We start from the raw sequence: 20102 nt of genomic DNA on the forward strand, positions 1-20102 counted from the left end.
GCTCCTGTTGCCTCTGGCTCGTCCTGGCATGACCCGGGCTGATATGCAATGGGCCGAGGGGGTGCCCGCTGCTTTTACTCTTGCTGTAGTTTGTTCAGGATCCTCGGGTATGATCCCCCGGACCCACAGTGACCAGTGGCACCCCTTATTGGTGAGGGGAGGCTTGGGCCGCGACCCCTCCCAAGTCCTTATTTGTTAGTGGATCGGCCAGGAGACTGAGGCGGACTGCTCCTTTCCGTGTGAGCAGTTCTACCAATTCTGGCCCCCGGGCCCTTGGGGTGTGGTGAGGGGCCAACGTAGTTTCCCTGTTCAGGTCAACTCAGAGGATTGTGCGCAGGGACTGCAACTGTGTGGCTGTGCCAGCTGTCTGGGATGGCGGCCGAAGGCCCCGCCAACACATCAGGGACTGTTGGTTATGCAGCGTGTCGTATGTTCCAGCTCCACTCCACCCACAGTGCATCCAGGTGAATATGTGTCCCGCAACCAGGGCCTCTGCCAGTAGTGGTATGGTACAGGTGTCGCACTGCAGGTACTCAGAGCCAGTTGAGTCACAGCGGGTGGCCTCCCGGGTTTCCTCCCAACTGTTGTGCTGATTGATCAGAGTCTCCCGGGGATGGCTGTGCTCCGTGTGTTGGTCAGGGGGTGGTGTTGGCGAGATCCTGTGCTGGGCCGCTTGCGTGCGGCTGTGTTATGGTTTTCCTTAGGGTATGAACCCCGGCGAGTCCCAGTGAGGGGCCAACCCGCCTCCTTGCCGATTTTATTGTGGTCAGGGATTGTACCCTAGGGGGAAGTTCAATGAGAGGGGCGTTAGGGAGCCCCTGCGCAAGTCGGCCCCGTGCGGCTGCAATGGAGACTCGGGCCGCGGGAGAGTCGTGTCCTGGACAGCCGTGGAGAGGGAGCCGGGGCAGCTCACGGGGAACGTACCTTTAGAATTGTTAACTCTGCGCCCCGGCTCCACGTGTCGCCGCACTGGATGTGGAAGGCAGGGCCCCGAGGAGCGGGCACATTGCAGCAGGGTCTGCCGAACGTATTCTTGACCCGCTGCTACTCGGCCACCCTCTCGATCAGTCCTCGAAGCCTCAGTCGCTAAAGCGGTGGCCCGTCTCCTGACTGCTGCCTGGGCACCGCTGTATTGCAGGCTGTTGGGGATCCCAATTCCATCCGCTCCTACTCCCCTCCATGCCACCCGATGTTCTGCCAGCAGGATCACTTCACCCCGGCTCCCGCTTTTATGAATTTTAGAGTCCTTCAGGGCCACAGGCCGCCCACTCCGGATTCACCAGTCCCTCTGCACCCGTGCTGTAGATTTTGGTGCGCATCTCCCGGGACAGCCACTGGCCTGCTTCCACGCCGCCGCTCAGTGTGGGCTTTCTGCCGAGCGGTATTGCACCAGAATTCATCCAATGGTGCTCAGATGAGTGCGCACAGCAAATATCGTATTCTGTGCGCCGGCAAGCTCCTCAAATTGCAGGATTTAATCTTCAGGATGTCATCAGTTACGGAGCTGCTACATCAGGCGGCCATCTTTGTTGGCGCACCACAGAGTCCCCCCCAATGGCAACTAACTTTTTGCATTCATGCCATATCTTGCATCTGTCAGTTACAAATAAAAATATTGTTCAGTAGTGCCAAAAGGCTCTTTAAATTCTATGGGCCTGCCTGCTGAATACGATTATCTTCAACCTGTTCTTTCATATAATTAATCAATGTGCCGGGATTTTATAAAGCACAAACCTAGCTGTGATGAAAGGAAGCACTGTACAACAAAGCGGTACAGTGATGGGGTACAATAATATGGATGCAGGCAGCATGGCAGAATATTAAGAGTACACTTGGAAAAACTCAGTGCATAGTAGCGTGAAGTATTGCTTCTTTCCCATTTTGATATGCGTTTGCTACCATCCGAAGCTTGGCGTAGCAATTGGAGTACATGTGGTGTGCTAACAATCCGTATTAAGAGCTCAAAGATTCAGCAGTGTCTTAACCAAATGAGTTTGGCACAGTCAGACACAAAAGCTTTATTCGATGACTATGATTTTATAGCATGAGTGATTTCGCCAGTTTTAAATGTTGATGAATTATTGACCAGGACAGTGCATCCTCAGAAAGGAATCGGGGGAGAACTTCGATAGATGGCCTTCCAATGCACCAGCACTAATGCCTCGCTCAGGGGATTTGTAATGATAAACAGTTGTTGAATTCTGCAGAAATGCTCATATGTGTGGTTTGGTACTGATTAGGTTTAGTTTCAGGATAAGGCTTGAAGGGCTACTATGCAGGATTTGAGGAGCAGAGTTAAAAGCATCTCCTGAGTATCTGAAGTAAACAGGAGATACCTGTGGAGAACTCTCCATTACATAGGACTCATTATGCTTTAAATTTCTTCTAGGTATGTCCTAATCCTCTATTATGAGCAATCCTAAATAAACGGTTTAAATCGCACAGGTATGGCAACGATAAGCCTGACTAGTCAAAGGTGGCGGCTGGTAGCTGTTGGTGTTAAACTATCCAGCTCTTCTAGGCTACAAGAAAGAGCTAAATAGATCCCATTTACCAGCACTTTCTTTTTTCAAAACAATTGTTGAATGCTTTCTCAAAATACAATGTTCCCGCAACCAATTTCTGCACCCCTTGATACAAGCAAGAGAGTATAAACAGTCAGGGGATTACAAATAACAATATTAATAGGCGAGAGCTAGGGAATTTGATCATTATCGGGCTCCCACAAAAAGAAAAAGAGGCAAAGATTAAGATAAAAGGCAAAACCTAGTAACCCAAAGAGAAGAGGGTAGGGTAACACAAGACAAGTTAAAGGTGGATGACAGCTAGCAAATTCACAAACAGAGATCAACGTATGAAGCCCATATTTATTCATATGTCTCAAGTAAGGATCTACTTCCATGGGAAATCTTCATCCTAGCAGACAACAGGGACATGCAAGCTAACCAGTCTCAACAGAAGACCTCCCAGGAGACTTCCATATTTTAAGGATCTCTTTTGTCATAATCAAAAATTGGTAGATCCAAAGCATGGGGCTGCAAGTAAGGTCTAAACTACAGGGGAAAAAAACAACAGCATCAGTATTGGATCCCAATGAATTACTCAGCTTGTAACCAAGTAAAAGCCATTTTTTAGAGGGTAGAGGCAAAAGGTATCTGAGCTGAGAGTAAATATTGTTGACACCACATTATTATTCTTGTATGTTATGGTATTATGACCTCATGTAGGTCAGCTTGCAGGATGAGCAGTGTATCAAACAATGCAGTTGTCTTTCACAGTCACTCAATCTGAACGTAAAATGTAGCAAGCCAAATGAAAGCAAAGAACCATCTACCAAGCCATTAGTGACTTAAAAGTTGTTGTTGTAGACCTTCCAGAGTGGGACACCTCCCATAGAGCAGGTTATTTGAACCGTGTTCATTCTCAGTAGTGTGGCTCCCATAATGTTGTCTGATTTTAGGAATGCCTGCAGCTATCCAAGAACACCATTGAAGCTTCTTGTTTCACACCTTCAAGCCAGAGTTGTCCCACAGCAAAGTCTTGTCGTGGAGCACAGAATTCTCACCCATGCCCAATACATCAACTTTGGTGAATCACGTGAGATACCATGGCCAGGGGTGGTCGATTACTGTTAAATGTATCCAGAGATAAACGTGAACTTAATCTAGTCAGCAGCGTTCCAGATAGGATTTTGGAGTGTGAGTATTTTACTCGCAATTTTTAGAATTAGATAGTAAATACAATTTCAAGAGAGTAAAAATGAGTGCCCTCCTTTGCAAGAGAGTACAAAGTGTCTGACAAGTATCCAATTTGTGCGTAAAATTAAAACTCTATTGGAAAACATGAGTGACAAAACAGCTGTATTTCAAAGTGGTTCTGAATAGTTTACTGCACCTGTGGAAAAAATGTTACCCACACACGAACCTTGTAGATGCATGCTACCCAGGTCTTCATGATATTTGGGCACAAACTCTGTTAAGAGCTACTACAGATGCCAGCTAGTTACATCGGGTGATTCATAAATCAAGTCCCTCACTCTACCAGCATCACTTTTCTGCCTCTCGGGCCTACTGTTGCTGCCTGGCACTACCTGCTTGACAGCCACTCCATGTTTTTGCTCCATCTATCCCTCCCTTTGCTAGTCTGTTTCCCCTCTCTATCACTTTCTGACACCCCGCCTCTCACCCTTACGTGTTGCTTGATCTGTTTCCTTCATTTTCTCGGTTGTGGTTGCTACTCCTTTTGATTATCCTTCTTGCACTGTCTCTTATGTTATTGGCCTGCCCTTCTATAGTCTTGCTTTTCTATTTCCATCACTCCCCACCTGCTGTTGATCTGTTTTTTATTTTACTGTCTCTAAATGTCTCTTTTGCTCTGCTTCTTATTATTATATCCCTCACTCCTATTGTGTGTTTGCCCTATTATTAACTTTGTTTCCCTTCCCACTTTCTTTTCTGCCCTATCATGTAGCTCATTCACTCTCTCTTCCTGTTGCTCGAATTCCTGTTTTGGATTGCCTAGTATGTTCTATTTTTTTCGCACCGCCCCACCTTTGTTCTCCTGTATTGCTTAGGTTCAAGTTGCTTCCTCTCCTGTTTTTCTGTTTGTCTTTTAACATGGCATCAATAAATATCCAAAAAACTGAAAATGCCTTTTCTATTTAGAAATCTTGTGCTGCGTTCCCATTGGGTGCTCCTTTTTTAGAAGTGTGCAATCCTTCTTTTGGCTATTAGGCTGGAAATGATAGAGTTAGAGGTTTGTCTGACCAGATGCAGCACTTGCTTGAATGCAGATTATTTACCAGCACTGTATGCCATTACAAGTATGAGAGCCCATATAAGCTGTGTTCTGAGTCATTACAAGTATAGCAGTCCTCATGGAACGTGCTTCTTCTGAGCCATTATATGTAAAGCAGACCAAATGAGATACGTCTGTTCTGAGCCATTACAAGTATAGCAGCCCTGGAGAGAGGTGTATCCTGAGCCATCACAGGTATAGCAGCCCTGATGAGGTGTCTGTTCTGAGTCATTACAAGTATAGCAGTCCTCATGGAACATGCTTCTTCTGAGCCATTATATGTAAAGCAGACCAAATGAGATATGTCTGTTCTGAGCCATTACAAGTATAGCAGCCATGGAGAGAGGTGTATCCTGAGCCATCACAGGTATAGCAGCCCTGATGAGGTGTGTGTTCTAAGTCATTACAAGTATAGCAGTCCTCATGGAACGTGCTTCTTCTGAGCCATTACATGTAAAGCAGACCAAATGAGATATGTCTGTTCTGAGCCATTACAAGTATAGCAGCCATGGAGAGAGGTGTATCCTGAGCCATCACAGGTATAGCAGCCCTGATGAGGTGTCTGTTCTGAGTCATTACAAGTGTAGCAGTTCTCATGGAATGTGCTTCTTCTAAGCCATTATAAGTATAGCGGTCCTCATGGGATGTGAGTGTTCTTCTTCTGAGCCATTACAAGTATAGCAGCCTTGAAAAGTTGTGTGATCTGAGCCATCACAGATATAGCATCCCTGATGAAGTGTGTCTTCTGGGCCATTACACAATTAGCAGTCCTCATGGGATGTGCTTCTTCTGAGCCATTACAAGTATAGCATCCCAAATGATATATCTGTTCCCAAGCCATCACAGGTATAGCAGCCCTGATAAGGTGTGCGTTCTGAGCCATTACAAGCATAGCGTCCCTGAAGAGCTGTGTTCTGAGCCATCACAGGTATAGCAGCCCTGATGAGGTGTCTGTTCTGCGACATTACAAGTGTAGCAGTCCTCATGGGATGTGCTTCGTTTGACCCATTACAAGTATAGTGGTCCTCATGGGATGTGAGTGTTCTTCTTCTGAGCCATTACAAGTATAGCAGCCTTGAAAAGTTGTGTGATCTGAGCCATCACAGATATAGCATCCCTGATGAAGTGTGTCTTCTGTGCCATTACACAATTAGCAGTCCTCATGGAATGTGCTTCTTCTGAGCCATTACAAGTATAGCATCCCAAATGAGATGTATGTTCCCAAGCCATCACAGGTATAGCAGCCCTGATAAGGTGTGTGTTCTGAGCCATTACAAGCATAGCATCCCTGAAGAGCTGTGTTCTGAGCAATCACAGGTATAGCAGCCCTGATGAGGTGTGTGTTCTGAGCCTTTACAAGTAGAGCATCCGGGATGAAATGTGTGTGTTCTGAATCACTGAACATTTAGTAGACCTTTTGATAAGTTGAACATTAAGTCAACTCTGTTATAATTCAATGTTACCTGCATCTTAAATGCATATCTCTGATGCAGACTCATTAACTCACCTATCAACAGGATTTGAACTAACAGGTTACACAATAATCTCTGCAGCAGGGTTGCCTTCTACAACAGGCTGTTGACACTGAATGGCACATAGGGTTAGGGCACTGGCAGTTCCATGTGAGGTTTGCCTGACATAAATGCTTCTCAAAAGCTCTACGCCTGTTTGAACTATCCTACATGAGTCAGGAGATTCATAATGAGGCTTTGAAATTGCTAGATTTTTGGCGGTGGGACTCAATAATTGGACTTTGGAGAAGCAGCCGTTTTGAAAAGCGCAAGACCGAGTAGAAGGGATTGAAGTATATGACATCAATGCCATCTTCTCACACTGTCAGAGGTTGGTTGAAAGACACTGTTCTTGCTCAGTACTTTAGCTCACTGCAGAAAATGCCAACACATGTTCCTGCTTTCTTAACAGCAGCTGTGTTAAGAAATTCAGGTACTGTCCCAAAATATGGCAGTCCTGCTAAGAAATGTGGGCATGATGCAATCAGCCCTGCTGCGAATATTTGGCATTGTGCCATGACATGCGTTTAGCAGATACATTGATAAATGAAGCTATTTTGCCTGAATATATAGGAGTCCTGTTGAGAGGTGCAGGTACAATCTGTGCCACTGCAAATATATACAGCACTCCTTCTACCTGTATCCATTATATCTGCTTGTGGGGAGGCTCTCCTGAAAACTTCAAGAGATCAAGATCCCCAAGCCATTAAATGCAATTGATGTGCTTCTGTGATGAAAAGAAAACACAGTATGAAATGGCCATGCTGCTGCAACTGCGCTGCCTCTATTAAACCGTATTAAGACCGAGGAAAATGAAGCAGAAATGCAGCCCTTGTTTAAGACAATTTTCATTTTACACAATACTACCTGTGTCCTAAAGCAAAGTGAAAAGCACAATCATGATTCAAGATGCTTTAATAACACTATAACCTACACAACTCAGGCAGTTGAACCAAGTGAACAAAACACAAATTCCCTTTCACATTACTCAGAAAGTATTATCTTGCCAGAATCATTAACAGAGGACAGTGTTAAAAAAATTAAACAGACCAGGACTCATCCCAGCTGCTTCTTTCAAGGAATTGTGTGGCTTGCTAAAGTGAAGAGTGGATTTGCAAGCGGTTGCTGGTCAGGCTGTCACCAGTGAGCTCTGTGATTCATGGGGATTCTGCCATAAATAGCCCGTGCAAGTAGTACACAACGAAGAATTGAAAGGGCTGTATTGACAAGATTTCTGTGCGTAAAAAGGACAAATATGCACCTTAGCTGGAGGGATACTAGACAGTGTGACTGAGCTGCTTTCTATACAGAACCCTGCCTCACCCACAGCTCTCAATCTCAGACACAGTATGCAGGTCTCTGAGGCACCTCGGGACATTGCTTTATGATAGCGTCTCACCGAAGAGTAGCCAAAGCCACCCTCGTCAATGCTCTTATGACGACCTTGCATTGGTACAGGACCCATGGTGTGCATGTCTTACAGAAACTGCATGAATGGCTCCTGCGTCGATCCAAGCAGCTTTTTTGAAAAGGTGAATGGAACCCTAAGGCGGAGAGTCATTTTAAGAGTCTTAAGAGGTCACACACCTTGACCCACAAAGCAAGGTACAATTCATTCCATATTTTGTAGCCTAGTAAGCATTGTGCTGTAACTGAATTTATGTTTACCTGCTTGATAATCTTGCTATCCCTTAAAACCTTTCCAGCCAGATACATGCACCTCCCCAAGCCCACTTTATATCTAAAACCCCAAGTTTAGCTTGGCAAGGAAGGGCATTGGTAAAGCTTTTGACTTAATCATGTTAACATTAAAATTGGAAACCTCCCTAAATTCACCCAACCGTTTGCACAACACCAGCTTGAATGAGGACAGTTCATCCGTGTACAAAACGACTTGGAAAAATAATGTTGGACTTAACCCGATGATACCCTCATTCCCTCTAATTGCTATAGTTAAGGGTTCTATGGGAGAATAAATAAATATCGGTAGAGCCTTGGCAAGTACCTCTCTGCAAGTGAAAGCCATTTCAGGTCCAGCCATTTACTGCAAAATGCAGAATGGTGTGGGCATATAGGGCTCTGAATAAGGTAAAATTAATTTTGGGCAACGTGTAGATAAAAAAGATTATAACCGACTTTGTCGAACATTTTGTCTGCATCAATGTTAACCACAGCACATGGATCTGTATCCTTCTTATGGAGATGAATCACCTCTAGAAAATAACAGACGTTGTTGTATCCAAAGGAGTCCTTAACAAAACCAACTTGGTTGTGGTGCAGCAGCGATTACATTAGGGTATCGAATCTCAGGGTAAAACCATTGAATCCACCTTGATTATTTATTTGGCAGAATTTAGCTCCGCAAGTGTGTAGTTTATTAGGTTTGATGGGCCACTGTAATGACTGCTTTAGTCATGATATCGGAAGGACACTGCGCTGGCAGATTTTATGGTTAAGTATGGCCACATTTAGTATATCATTCTATCAGCAATCTATCTATATCAGAACATTTATTAAGCTTCATTATGGATGCTGCACCTTTTCACCTCCTATATTTTCAGGCAGGTGGTCAGAAGTCTGCTTGCATTCTTCCTAAATTTGCAATAAGATTCTGTAGTATAGAAAATGTTTGGTGGAACAAAAAACGTAGTTTATGTCTAACATTCTGTGGGTGCTTTGATTAAAATGTTTAGTATTTGCTGTGCAAACCTTCTTGGTCACACCTTCTATGTTTCCATAATTGTGTTGCATAACTAATTATAGCCCTTCTGAAAGCACCTCTTTGGGCCCATCCCAAAAGATAAAATAATCCTCAGTTGAGGGTTCGTTTTCAACGGCACAGAGTTATATTGCCCCCTCAACTCAGCTTCCTAACGCATTATCAGTCAGCAGGCTTGTGTTCATTCTGCAAGGTGTTGGATCCGGAAAGCCCAGCAAGAGGTCTAGGTCTAGAGTTAAGACACCAACCTCTACTAACTTTGCAGCTAAAACCATTTCGAATGGATTGTGTCCTCCCATGTATTCCTCATCTTTGATATTTGATATCCAGCTTCAGCTGCTTCGGAAAAATGTTTCATCAGAGGGCGCTGTGCATCGATGGCGTGGATTCGATGTCCTTCGAGGGCCTCCGTCTTCAGGATGATGTCATCAAAGTCATATATAGCACGCACAGCGCCCGTTGACTTCAGTTCAGTTTTTCTGCTGCAGCTTTAGCTTTGAGAAATACAGCGTGTTATTTCGAAAGAGAATCAAAAATGTCTTCTTCGCCGACACGACAACCAAGAGGACCCGGTTCTAAAAGTTTTGTGATTGTGGGTCGAAAATGTCTTTGACCGATCCCTATTGTATTTGTTTGTGGTGCTTCGGGGAGACCATAACACCTCGGACTGCTCCAATTACCAGTCAATGACTGGGAAGGCCTTGAAGGAATGAACAGGGAAATTGAAGGTAGGTCGATTCCCTAAATCTCCTACCCCAGCCAAGAAACCTTTGACCGATGAGTCGAGAGGCGACTCTCCTCGGAGGAAGAAGGCCAAGGGGTCGAGATTGAGGAGTGGCTCTCACTACTCTTCTTCGTCTTCGAAGAAGTCTAAGGGAAGGCACCATTGGTCGCCTTCGTCAACTTCATCTTCGGATTCTTCCCCTGAGAGGGTTTCTTGCCCAACAAAGAAATCCACTCTGGCTGTTTGGGAGGCTTTCAGAGCAGAGATGCTTAAAATATTTGAAAAACAGAAGCTGCCAAGCCATGTTCCTACTGTGCCTTCAAAGGAAGCCAGGAAGGAAAGGGCTCGACCTAAATGCCGCGCGCCTTCGAGCCCGGGACGAAGGCCCGATCCACATCGAGAGCCATTGAGGCCTCGATCCGATGAAGGATCAGTCGAAGGTATATAGCCGAAAGTATAAGTGGAGGTTGTCAATACCATCGACACCTTCAACGCCGACAGCGCCTTCGACGGCAGCCAAACCCTCGGCTTTGACTGAGCCATCATTGCCAGCTGCGCCATCGACAACGAGCACCCCAGTAAAACCCATGGTGCCAATGAAGAAAGTTTTGCCGGCTCTTCTAGCGTCTAACCCATTATTTACAAAACCACGCATACCTGAGAAAACCTATGTGCCACTACCAGGAAAATACTATTTTAAGTCTCTTACTTCCATATATGAGGAGAAGGAATCCTCAGATGTTAGAGGCTTCATTTGGTGCCCAGTTTGGTATGCTAAATGTACCAGAGAGTTTTAACGCAGAGGAGTAAAGATTGAGAGACCACTATGACAACCTGCATACAGAAAGTGCGGTGGATACCTCACCTGAGTTGGAGTTTTGAAGACTTGAGGCTGGGGAGCATGCAGATGTGTCCTACAGGCAACTCATGTCCAAGGTAGTGAACTACATAGGGTGGAGTAGCCCTCCATTGCCATTCGAACAGGATGATCTAACAGGCATCTTAGATAAGGGCCCTCAGTCTGATCCAAGAAGTACCGCCCTTCCAGTAGTGACCCTGACTAACTGTCAAAACACGCCACTCGAGAGAGTCTGATGGTGCAGGCAGCTACTGCAACATCTAAGCAAGCGGCTTACCCTACCATCTCTCCAGATAGGGACGACAAAAGAGTAGATGGATGGGCAGGGGAGTTTTTTTCCGCAGTGAGTATGGAACTCAAATCTTCAAACTCCACATATGCCTTTTCAAAATTTACGTTAACTCTATGGGACTGTATTTCCATGGCAGCAGAGCTCATTCCCAAAGGGGATGAAAGAGACGGGTTCTGAGCCGTAGTTTGAGACGTCAAAGAAAGCCATGTGCAAGTCTCTTCAGTCATGTCTAGATTCTGCTAATAGCATCAGCAGAGCCATGGCACTAGCACCGTTATGCACAGGTTTGCGTGGTTGCGGAAGTTGGGTTTTGCACCGAATGTGCAATCCAGACTTCTCAACATGCCCTTTGATGGGTCTCAGCTTTTTGGCAACAAGACTGACGAGAGTCTTGAGAAGTTGCAGACCCCGAAGGCAGCAGCCAAAATCTTTCGGCGCCGCTATTAGGCAACCTCAGCCTTTCCAACCTAGTAGACAACCTTGGAGGGGTAGAACTTTTCGCTACTACACCGCAGTTGGAAGGGTGAGAGGAATGGGCAGTCAAAGGGGCCAAAAGAAGATTTCCTTGTAGTGGACGAGGAAGGGGTGTAAAGCCAGCTCAAGCAGGGACATCTATACCATCTGCCACTGCATCAGCTGCCTCGAAACCTCTCTGGGGTCTTGAGTCACAATTCACCACTGGGTAGCAGACTGTCTCAGCATCTATAAGAATGTAGAGACATTACTTTGGATGCTCGGGTTTTGAAACTGTAGCCCACGGGTACTGCCTTCCTTTTATACAGAGACCTCAGAACAATCCACTGGGGAACCACTCTTTGAGGATTCCAGATCCGCTCCATGAGCAGGAGATGTTACTGCTGCTAGAGAAAGGCTCTATAGAACCAATGTCTGTAGTGGAGAGGAACAAGGGTTGGTATTCCACTTATTTTCTAATACCCAAGAAGGACGGAGGACTGAGGCCCATCTTGGACTTGAGAGATTTGAACAAGTTGCTCAGGAAGGACAAGTTCAAGATGGTCACACTTTCCCAGATCCTTTATGGGACAATCCATCTCAAGCACAGAAAATACCTGAGGTTCACAGTTGGCGGTTCTCGTTACCTCCACCCCAAAGGTTTTCACCAAACTGATGGCGGTAGTGTCAGCGAGTCTCAGGAGAAGGGGGATTCACATCTATCCCTACTTGGACGATATGCTGTCCAGGGTGTGTTCTCATGTCCTGGATCATCTGAATGTCACCTGCCATTCCTGTTACAGACCGGGCTTCTCCCTCAATTACAAGAAGTCTCATATGACACCTTCTCAGAGAATCCAATTCATCAGAGCTGTTCTGGATACATCCTTGGGAAACAGCTCACCAAAAAATAGTTTTGCCTTGTTTCTACCCCCCCCCCCTCATCCTAGTAAAGAGGAGGAGAGATTACATAGGTTGGGCCCTCACAGAGCTTTAAGCTTTTAAATAGCTAGAATGTCAAAACTCTGTATTGATGATCAGCTTTTCGTTGGCTATACAGGCCACAAACTGGGTCAGGCTGTCCCTAAGCCGACCTTATCCAGATAGATCATTCTGACCATTTCAGAATGTTACATGTTGGCAGGGAGGGATCCTCCAGAAGGTTTAAGAGTCCATTCCACAAGGGCCATGGCTACCTCTACAGCCCTGCAAAGGGTTGTCCCTATGAAAAAATGTTTGTGAAGCAGCAACGTGGTCTACTATCCACACGTTCACAAAGCATTACTGCCTGGAATCTTCAGTCGGTCAGGATGGTAGCTTTGGTTAAGCAGTCCTGCACACGGTTAATGAAAGCAGTTAAAATCAAATTCTACTCCCTCCACCAAATCAAATACTGCTTTGGGAGTCTATCAAAGATGAGGAATACATGGGAGGACACAATCCATTCGAAGAACAAGTTACTTACCCCGGGTAACATTTTTTAGACCCGATGTTTCTCCCACGTATTCCTCATGACCCTCCCAATCTACCCCACAATAGAATTTCCCATGCTATTACAGCTTTTGTTCCTTCAAGGCTGAGTATGGTCTTTTCTGTGGTTATGCAGGCATTTCTGCTGTAAGGGAAAAAACAGAACTGAACCCAATGGGCGCTGCATGTGCTATACATGCCATCCATGACATCATCCTCGAGACGGAGGTCCTCGAGGGACATCGAGTCGACGCCATCGATGCATAGTGTCCTCTGCTGAAACATTTTTCAGACGCAGCTGAAGCTGGATATCGAATATCAAAGATGAGGAATACGTGGGAGGAACATCCAGTCAAAAAAACGTTACCAGGTGTAACTAACTTGTTCATCTAGGGAGTTGCATGAAATTGGAAAGTGATCAATTTATCAATGAGTCCCATGGCGAAGCAATGAAAATTGTCATCTTTAGATGAAATGTTATTAATTCTCCATTGGGCTTCCAAATTAAAACCATGAAATGTTTGTTGGTCTGCAACCTTCTCTGTCTCTTAACATGAGGGGCCCTGGGCGTAATTAAAGTTGCCCCCTAAAATAATGGGAACTTGAGTATCAAATACATCTCCCACTACAGAATTCAGGGCATAACCATTCCCCAAAGTTAGTGGTGTCCTCTTTGGGCACAGTTCATCTAATACAAAATATCTCTCTCTGAATCTAACAAAGTACTTCCCAGAAAGTAGCCGACATTCCTACTAAACAGGACCACTTGATATTGGATGATTGAATATTGTGTTCAGGATTTAATCTTCTGAGACTTAAGTAGGTGAGTCCACTGCAGAAAACTCACAGATGCATCCAATCTTTCCAACTCAATGAATTGTATAGTGTTGTCACCAGTAACAGTATGTTTTGGATTTAATATAAATTTGATTAATACTCCATTAATTAGACTACCTTTTTGTCGGCCATGCTGAGATGCTGATGTTGATATCTAGTTTAGCCTTCTCAATCTACGGTAACCGTTGCTCGTATCTCAGCAAATATTCATCTAACTACAAATCATTTCAATCCATATGACAAAAATGACCCAGATGGCCATCCATATCCCATCTGATGACAATTAAATATTGTTGACTACAGTGCTCACCCTCTGTATTTACAGGAGTCTGTGACCTGCAGCTCACCAGGTGTTTTAGACTGCAACTCCCACAATCCCTCCCCATTGACTATATTGGCTAGGGCAGCTGGAAGTTGTAGTCTATTACATTTGGTAAGACAAAGGTTGTAGCCTCTTGAATGTGGGTTTATGGCCTACCGGCATCAAAACAACAACTGTGTTCTGGCCATGTATAAATTATTGCAAGTTGCCTAGAGAGATGAACCTCACTAATGATGCTCAATAAGACAGAAACCCACATCTGGGGTTGCTGGTTGTTCTCTTGTTTAGAAGAGAATTGCCTAGCATTTCTGTTTCGACTGCCTTTGCGGGTTGAACCAGACTGATATTTTCCACTGTGAATGGTACAGAGAGCTAAAAGGTGATTGCAACTCCGGGGATCTCTCTCTCAGATGACCAGGGCACGGCCATCGCCTTTGGATCCAGACCTTGGGGGTGGACCAGTGCGGGAGGACCACCTGGGTGAGGGGTTTTTGGGGACTGGGGGTGAGGGGTGGGGTTGAGAAAGCCGATGGTGAGACACAGTATTCCCCCTTATTTTGTTTATCCAACCCATCCTATGTTTTAGGATGCTCCGAGGTCCCAATTCTTCCTCCTTTTTGATAGAAACACTGTGCCGAGGAAGAGGGTGAGTGAGAGTAACCAGACTAACTCTCTCGCATCGTACTGGACATGTCCTGTTAATCGGGTCAGGCACTTTACACTAAGTGCATACACCTGATACGAGTTAGCTCTCCTCACACAAATAAAAGGCAACGCCTAAAGACACACTCTGAGCAAGGTGGAACACGAGTATGAGCCGATCTTCCGGGACGAAGGCAAACCTACTGGAGCAGAGCGACAGATCAAGGGTCGAGAGCAGCAGGTCGAAAACCCCAAGAGTTCCCTACCGGAGGTCATTGCCTCCGGCAGGCCGCAGTAAACACGTGGAGAAGGCCAGATTCCACAAGTGAAGACTGCATTGTGTTACCAGGACGCCAGCAACCCTCTCGGGTGAATGGTAGAGTTGAAGAGGCAAGGCCAAGCCTGTGGTACTAACCATGTGTATTAGATATTGCAAAACCAAGAAAGACGCACAAAGCCGTTGAGTTGGCCAGCGACATGAAAGACCGGTGTGTGTTAACGTATGAAACATTAGCAACATTTTATTACAAGTCAAGACTGCACATGTGTGAGTGAGACGCGAGGAAAGGCAGCCCTGTGAATGAACTTTGAAGTAAAACACAGCTGCAAAATCAGCGATACTAAGTAACGGAGTGGTCTGGCGAAAGGGGGTAGCCCACTCGAAAGTCTGTGTGAAAAGTAAATTGTCCGAAGGGAAAGAACAGCAAAAGTGAAATAATGAGGTTTAACTCCTAGAGAAGGGGCGAGTGAAAGTTGAACAGTAAACTGTGAGTCAAAGTGGTCTTGCAGTTGTCTGAAAAGTAAACCACGCACATTCAAAAGTCTTCAACATACATAAGTAGTCCGAGCCCAACGGAGGGAGATCCGAAGTGAAATAAGCTTGGGGAAGCGAGCCCCCCCACACCCCTGGCAAGTTTGTTTTGAACTTTATCGTGAGAGGTCTGAACCTGGCTGAAGGAAACCTAGGAGAACTGTGACCTTTGTGAACATTCTTGTTGGAGCATTATTTTAAAGTCGAGAAAAGAGACTTAAAACGTGGAAGGCCAGACAAGCTTTAATCCACGTTCTGGAACTGTTTATTGTATTCCTGCCTACAGGGACAGCCTTACTCCATGAGGGCTAACGTGGGGAGGTGAGCTGGTTCAACCACATTTTCATTTGAACACTGATTTTTCCTTTTGCATACATTTCTCCTTCTTACACTTTTATGTTCAAGAGATAGGGCAGACATTAGGTTTTGTTAGCATAGGCTATTTTGATTGAGAGACTCCACTAGGGCTGCGTTGTTTATTATTTGATGGCCGGTGCTACTCCCATCTGAGTTATAGGGCATAACAGGAGTTTCAGCTACCCCAACATTTTCAATAAAGGTTTTACAAATTGTATCCATTGTGTCAGTGTCATACTTGTGATACCATGCCTTCTCTACATCTCCCATGTGGCCCACAGTGGCCTAGGGCTGTTGTCTATGTTAGATGAACCATTTGACCTGTTTACTTGCTACCTGTGTCAGATGCCATGATATGCTACTCTTCACAAAGGCATTGATAACTCCAAAATGTGTGTCATATTGCACCAAAGAGGGTGTAGCATTCCATTTCAGTCGTTTGTAGGACAATTTAAGAAAGACGAGATTTTATAGGATGGAGAAACACATTTTTTATGTTTACTTTGCTATTTCTAATGGGATTCCTTCCCGTAAAAACCATAGAGATTGAAGGTGGCCATAATTTTGGGAGTGGCAGTGATAGATCATACCGCATGACGAACGTACTAGTTGGTTGTGTCCTACCAGCCCCTCAGTGTTTGGGTAAATCTCTCTATGTACAGGTGGATAGCTTGTGAGTTAAGTGCATGCCCACATGGGGCCAACCTGTACTTACTAACTTCGAATCGCGTGACAGTGCTCACTCATCCGTCCTTTGTTTCAAGCTTTATCAAGTGGGTGCTACTAAATTGGTTATTAGCACCCTTTGTTACAGAACTGGGCATTAAGCACCATATAGTGGCTTCGAAAGGGGTCATAATTGTAAGAAAAGCACCAATAATTATAGTTACAGGAGCTACTTTAAACTGTGTCAGCGTATCCCTCCATACGACCCTACCAATACCCATGATTTCATAGTGGGAGAATGGGTCCAGAACACTCTTGACTTTGGCAATGTTCCTTATGTTAATTTTCCATCATGCTGTTTGGCGTTTCTCTAAAGGGTACAAAATACTGGTGCGCGGGAAAGAAATAAGAGACTCGCTCCTTTCTCTTGTAGCAAGCACAGGTTCTCATGCATGGAAGAGTGACCCTATAAGAGACTCACTCCTTTCTCTTGTAGCAGGCACTGGTTCTCGTGCACGGAAGAGTGACCCTATAAGAGACTCACTCCTTTCTCTTGTAGCAGGCACAGGTTCTCATGCAAGGAAGAGTGACCCTATAAGAGACTCACTCCTTTCTCTTGTAGCAGGCACAGGTTCTCATGCACGGAAGAGTGACCCTATAAGAGACTCGCTCCTTTCTCTTGTAGCAGGCACAGGTTCTCGTGCACGGAAGAGTGACCCTATAAGAGACTCGCTCCTTTCTCTTGTAGCAGGCACTGGTTCTCGTGCACGGAAGAGTGACCCTATTAGAGACTCGCTCCTTTCTCTTGTAGCAGGCACTGGTTCTCGTGCACGGAAGAGTGACCCTATTAGAGACTCGCTCCTTTCTCTTGTAGCAGGCACTGGTTCTCGTGCACGGAAGTGTGACCCTATTAGAGACTCGCTCATTTCTCTTGTAGCAGGCACAGGTTCTCGTGCACGGAAGAGTGACCCTATTAGAGACTCGCTCCTTTCTCTTGTGGCAGGCACAGGTTCTCGTGCACGGAAGAGTGACCCTATTAGAGACTCGCTCCTTTCTCTTGTGGCAGGCACTGGTTCTCGTGCACGGAAGAGTGACCCTATAAGAGACTCACTCCTTTCTCTTGTGGCAGGCCCAGGTTCTCGTGCACGGAAGAGTGACCCTATAAGAGACTCAGTCCTTTCTCTTGTAGCAGGCACTGGTTCTCGTGCACGGAACAGTGACCCTATAAGAGACTCACTCCTTTCTCTTGTAGCAGGCACTGGTTCTCGTGCACGGAAGAGTGACCCTATAAGAGACTCACTCCTTTCTCTTGTAGCAGGCACTGGTTCTCGTGCACGGAAGAGTGACCCTATAAGAGACTCACTCCTTTTTCTTGTAGCAGGCACTGATTCTCGTGCACGGAAGAGTGACCCTATAAGAGACTCACTCCTTTCTCTTGTAGCAGGCCCTGGTTCTCGTGCACGGAAAAGTGACCCTATAAGAGACTCACTCCTTTCTCTTGTAGCAGGCACTGGTTCTCGTGCACTTCCTTTCTCTTGTAGCAGGCACTGGTTCTTGTGCACGGAAGAGTGACCCTGTAAGAGACTCACTCCTTTCTCTCGTGCATGGAAGAGTGACCCTGTAAGAGACTCACTCCTTTCTCTTGTAGCAGGCACTGGTTCTCGTGCACGGAAGAGTGACCCTGTAAGAGACTCACTCCTTTCTCTTGTAGCAGGCACTGGTTCTCATGCACGGAAGAGTGACCCTGTAAGAGACTCACTCCTTTCTCTTGTAGCAGGCACTGGTTCTTGTGCAAGGAAGAGTGACCCTGGAAGAGACTCACTCCTTTCTCTTGTAGCAGGCACTGGTTCTCGTGCACGGAAGAGTGACCCTGTACGAGATTCACTCCTTTCTCTTGTAGCAGGCACTGGTTCTCATGCACGGAAGAGTGACCCAATAGGAGACTCACTCCTTTCTCTTGTAGCAGGCACTGGTTCTCGTGCACAGAAGAGTGACCCTGTAAGAGACTCACTGTTTTCCCTTGTAGCAGGCACTGGTTCTCGTGCACGCAAGAGTGACCCTATAAGAGACTTGCTCCTTTCTCTTGTAGCAGGCACTGGTTCTCGTGCACGGAAGAGTGACCCTATTACAGACTCGCTCCTTTCTCTTGTAGCAGGCACTGGTTCTGGTGCACCGAAGAGTGACTCTGTAAGAGACTCACTCCTTTCTCTTGTAGCAGGCACTGGTTCTCGTGCACGGAAGAGTGACTCTGTAAGAGACTCACTGTTTTCCCTTGTATCAGGCACTGGTTCTCGTGCACAGAAGAGTGACTCTGTAAGAGACTCACTCCTTTCTCTTGTAGCAGGCACTGGTTCTCGTGCACGGAAGAGTGACCCTGTAAGAGACTCACTCCTTTCTCTTGTAGCAGGCACTGGTTCTCGTGCACGGAAGAGTGACTCTGTAAGAGACTCACTCCTTTCTCTTGTAGCAGGCACGGAAGAGTGACCCTTAAGACATTCTGCTTGGTTTTCAAGTGTAGGCAGGGGATTGCCCAGTTTTATCTAGCAGAGACCATGCTACCTTATAATCCTGGCATAGGTCTTCGATCAGTGGACCAACGACTCTTCATAATCACTTGATCCCATTCTAAATAGAGGAAGTACAAAAGATTTGTCGTACAGGAACTGCAATTCTGGAATTCACTTCTTGGAAATGTGCTCTTTGTCCCATTGTGTAATCTCCTGTAAGGTAACCAAGACTTTTCTTGTTGATCAGCAGCTCTACTGTTTATTTTCATGAATTTCTGAGACTTTGCTTTTTAGTCTAAATGCTGTGGTGTGCTCTGCTCTTGGTTTTGGCACACCAAGGTACAATTTCGTTTGTGGTGGTGCATGTTACAAATACAAATCGAAACAGCAGTAGTACGTACCCGGCCAAAGTTATTCCCCAAGTCGAAGTGCAGGGCCATGATTTGGGGAAGGGTCATTGTCCAAAGCGATAAAGAACCCTTCCGGTGGTCTATAAGGCTGTGCAACAAAAACAGTGAAGTGAATTGTCTTAGTCTGCTGATTAAATTGCAACGTTTTAAATGAGGTCTATAGCACAGATTATATATACTGGTTGTCCAGCATTCGGATTCGCCGAAGTTAGGTCTGTAATGCAATTCACGAGCTAGCTTTATAGGCCAGTTGGTTATTGATGCCAGTCTATAACACTGCACATTGTCCTTGGAGCATGTTGGCTTTGATCTGCACCCTCTAAACATGTGGGCTCTGTGTTTGTGTTGCAGGAGCTGATCGCGCTGGGCCTTTGTAACCTGTTTGGGAGCTTCTTCCAGTGTTTCACCATCGGCACGTCCATGTCTAGAAGTCTGGTGCAGGAGAACACGGGTGGAAACAGCCAGGTCCGTACATGATGGTTTATCTCAACAATGATGTAATGGACTAACTCACGCCATGCGTGTACGTGCCTGGGGTAGCGGAAGTGACGTCACACGACCCTTGACATCTGATGACATCACAGGAAGTGATGTAATTTGACCCCTCCTCTAAGTGACATCACGGGAAGTGATGGAACACAGCCTTTCACCCCTTGACAAAAAACGGAGTGACATCACATATTGTTCCTAAGTACACTACGAAAAATATGGTTATGATATCACTG

The 20102-nt window shown here is 45.7% G+C and overlaps 1 protein-coding gene and 1 long non-coding RNA gene across 4 annotated transcripts in view; one reads left to right on the forward strand and one right to left on the reverse strand.

The window, feature by feature from the left end:
* LOC138566252 (solute carrier family 26 member 6-like) overlaps positions 1-20102 on the forward strand; it is a 1150832-nt gene that overhangs the window by 744148 nt on the left and 386582 nt on the right. For all 3 annotated transcript variants that reach the window (XM_069643338.1, XM_069643340.1, XM_069643339.1), the window contains exon 10: positions 19729-19842. In XM_069643338.1, the coding sequence (XP_069499439.1) occupies positions 19729-19842 (114 nt within the window). The remainder of the gene's footprint in view (positions 1-19728; positions 19843-20102) is intronic.
* Positions 1-20102, reverse strand: part of LOC138566253 (uncharacterized) — a 102747-nt gene that overhangs the window by 36233 nt on the left and 46412 nt on the right. The gene's annotated exons all lie outside the window — the stretch shown is intronic.

This window comes from Ambystoma mexicanum, chromosome 2p (genome assembly GCF_040938575.1).
Source record: "Ambystoma mexicanum isolate Mex_15411 chromosome 2p, UKY_AmexF1_1, whole genome shotgun sequence".
NCBI lineage: Eukaryota > Metazoa > Chordata > Amphibia > Caudata > Ambystomatidae > Ambystoma > Ambystoma mexicanum.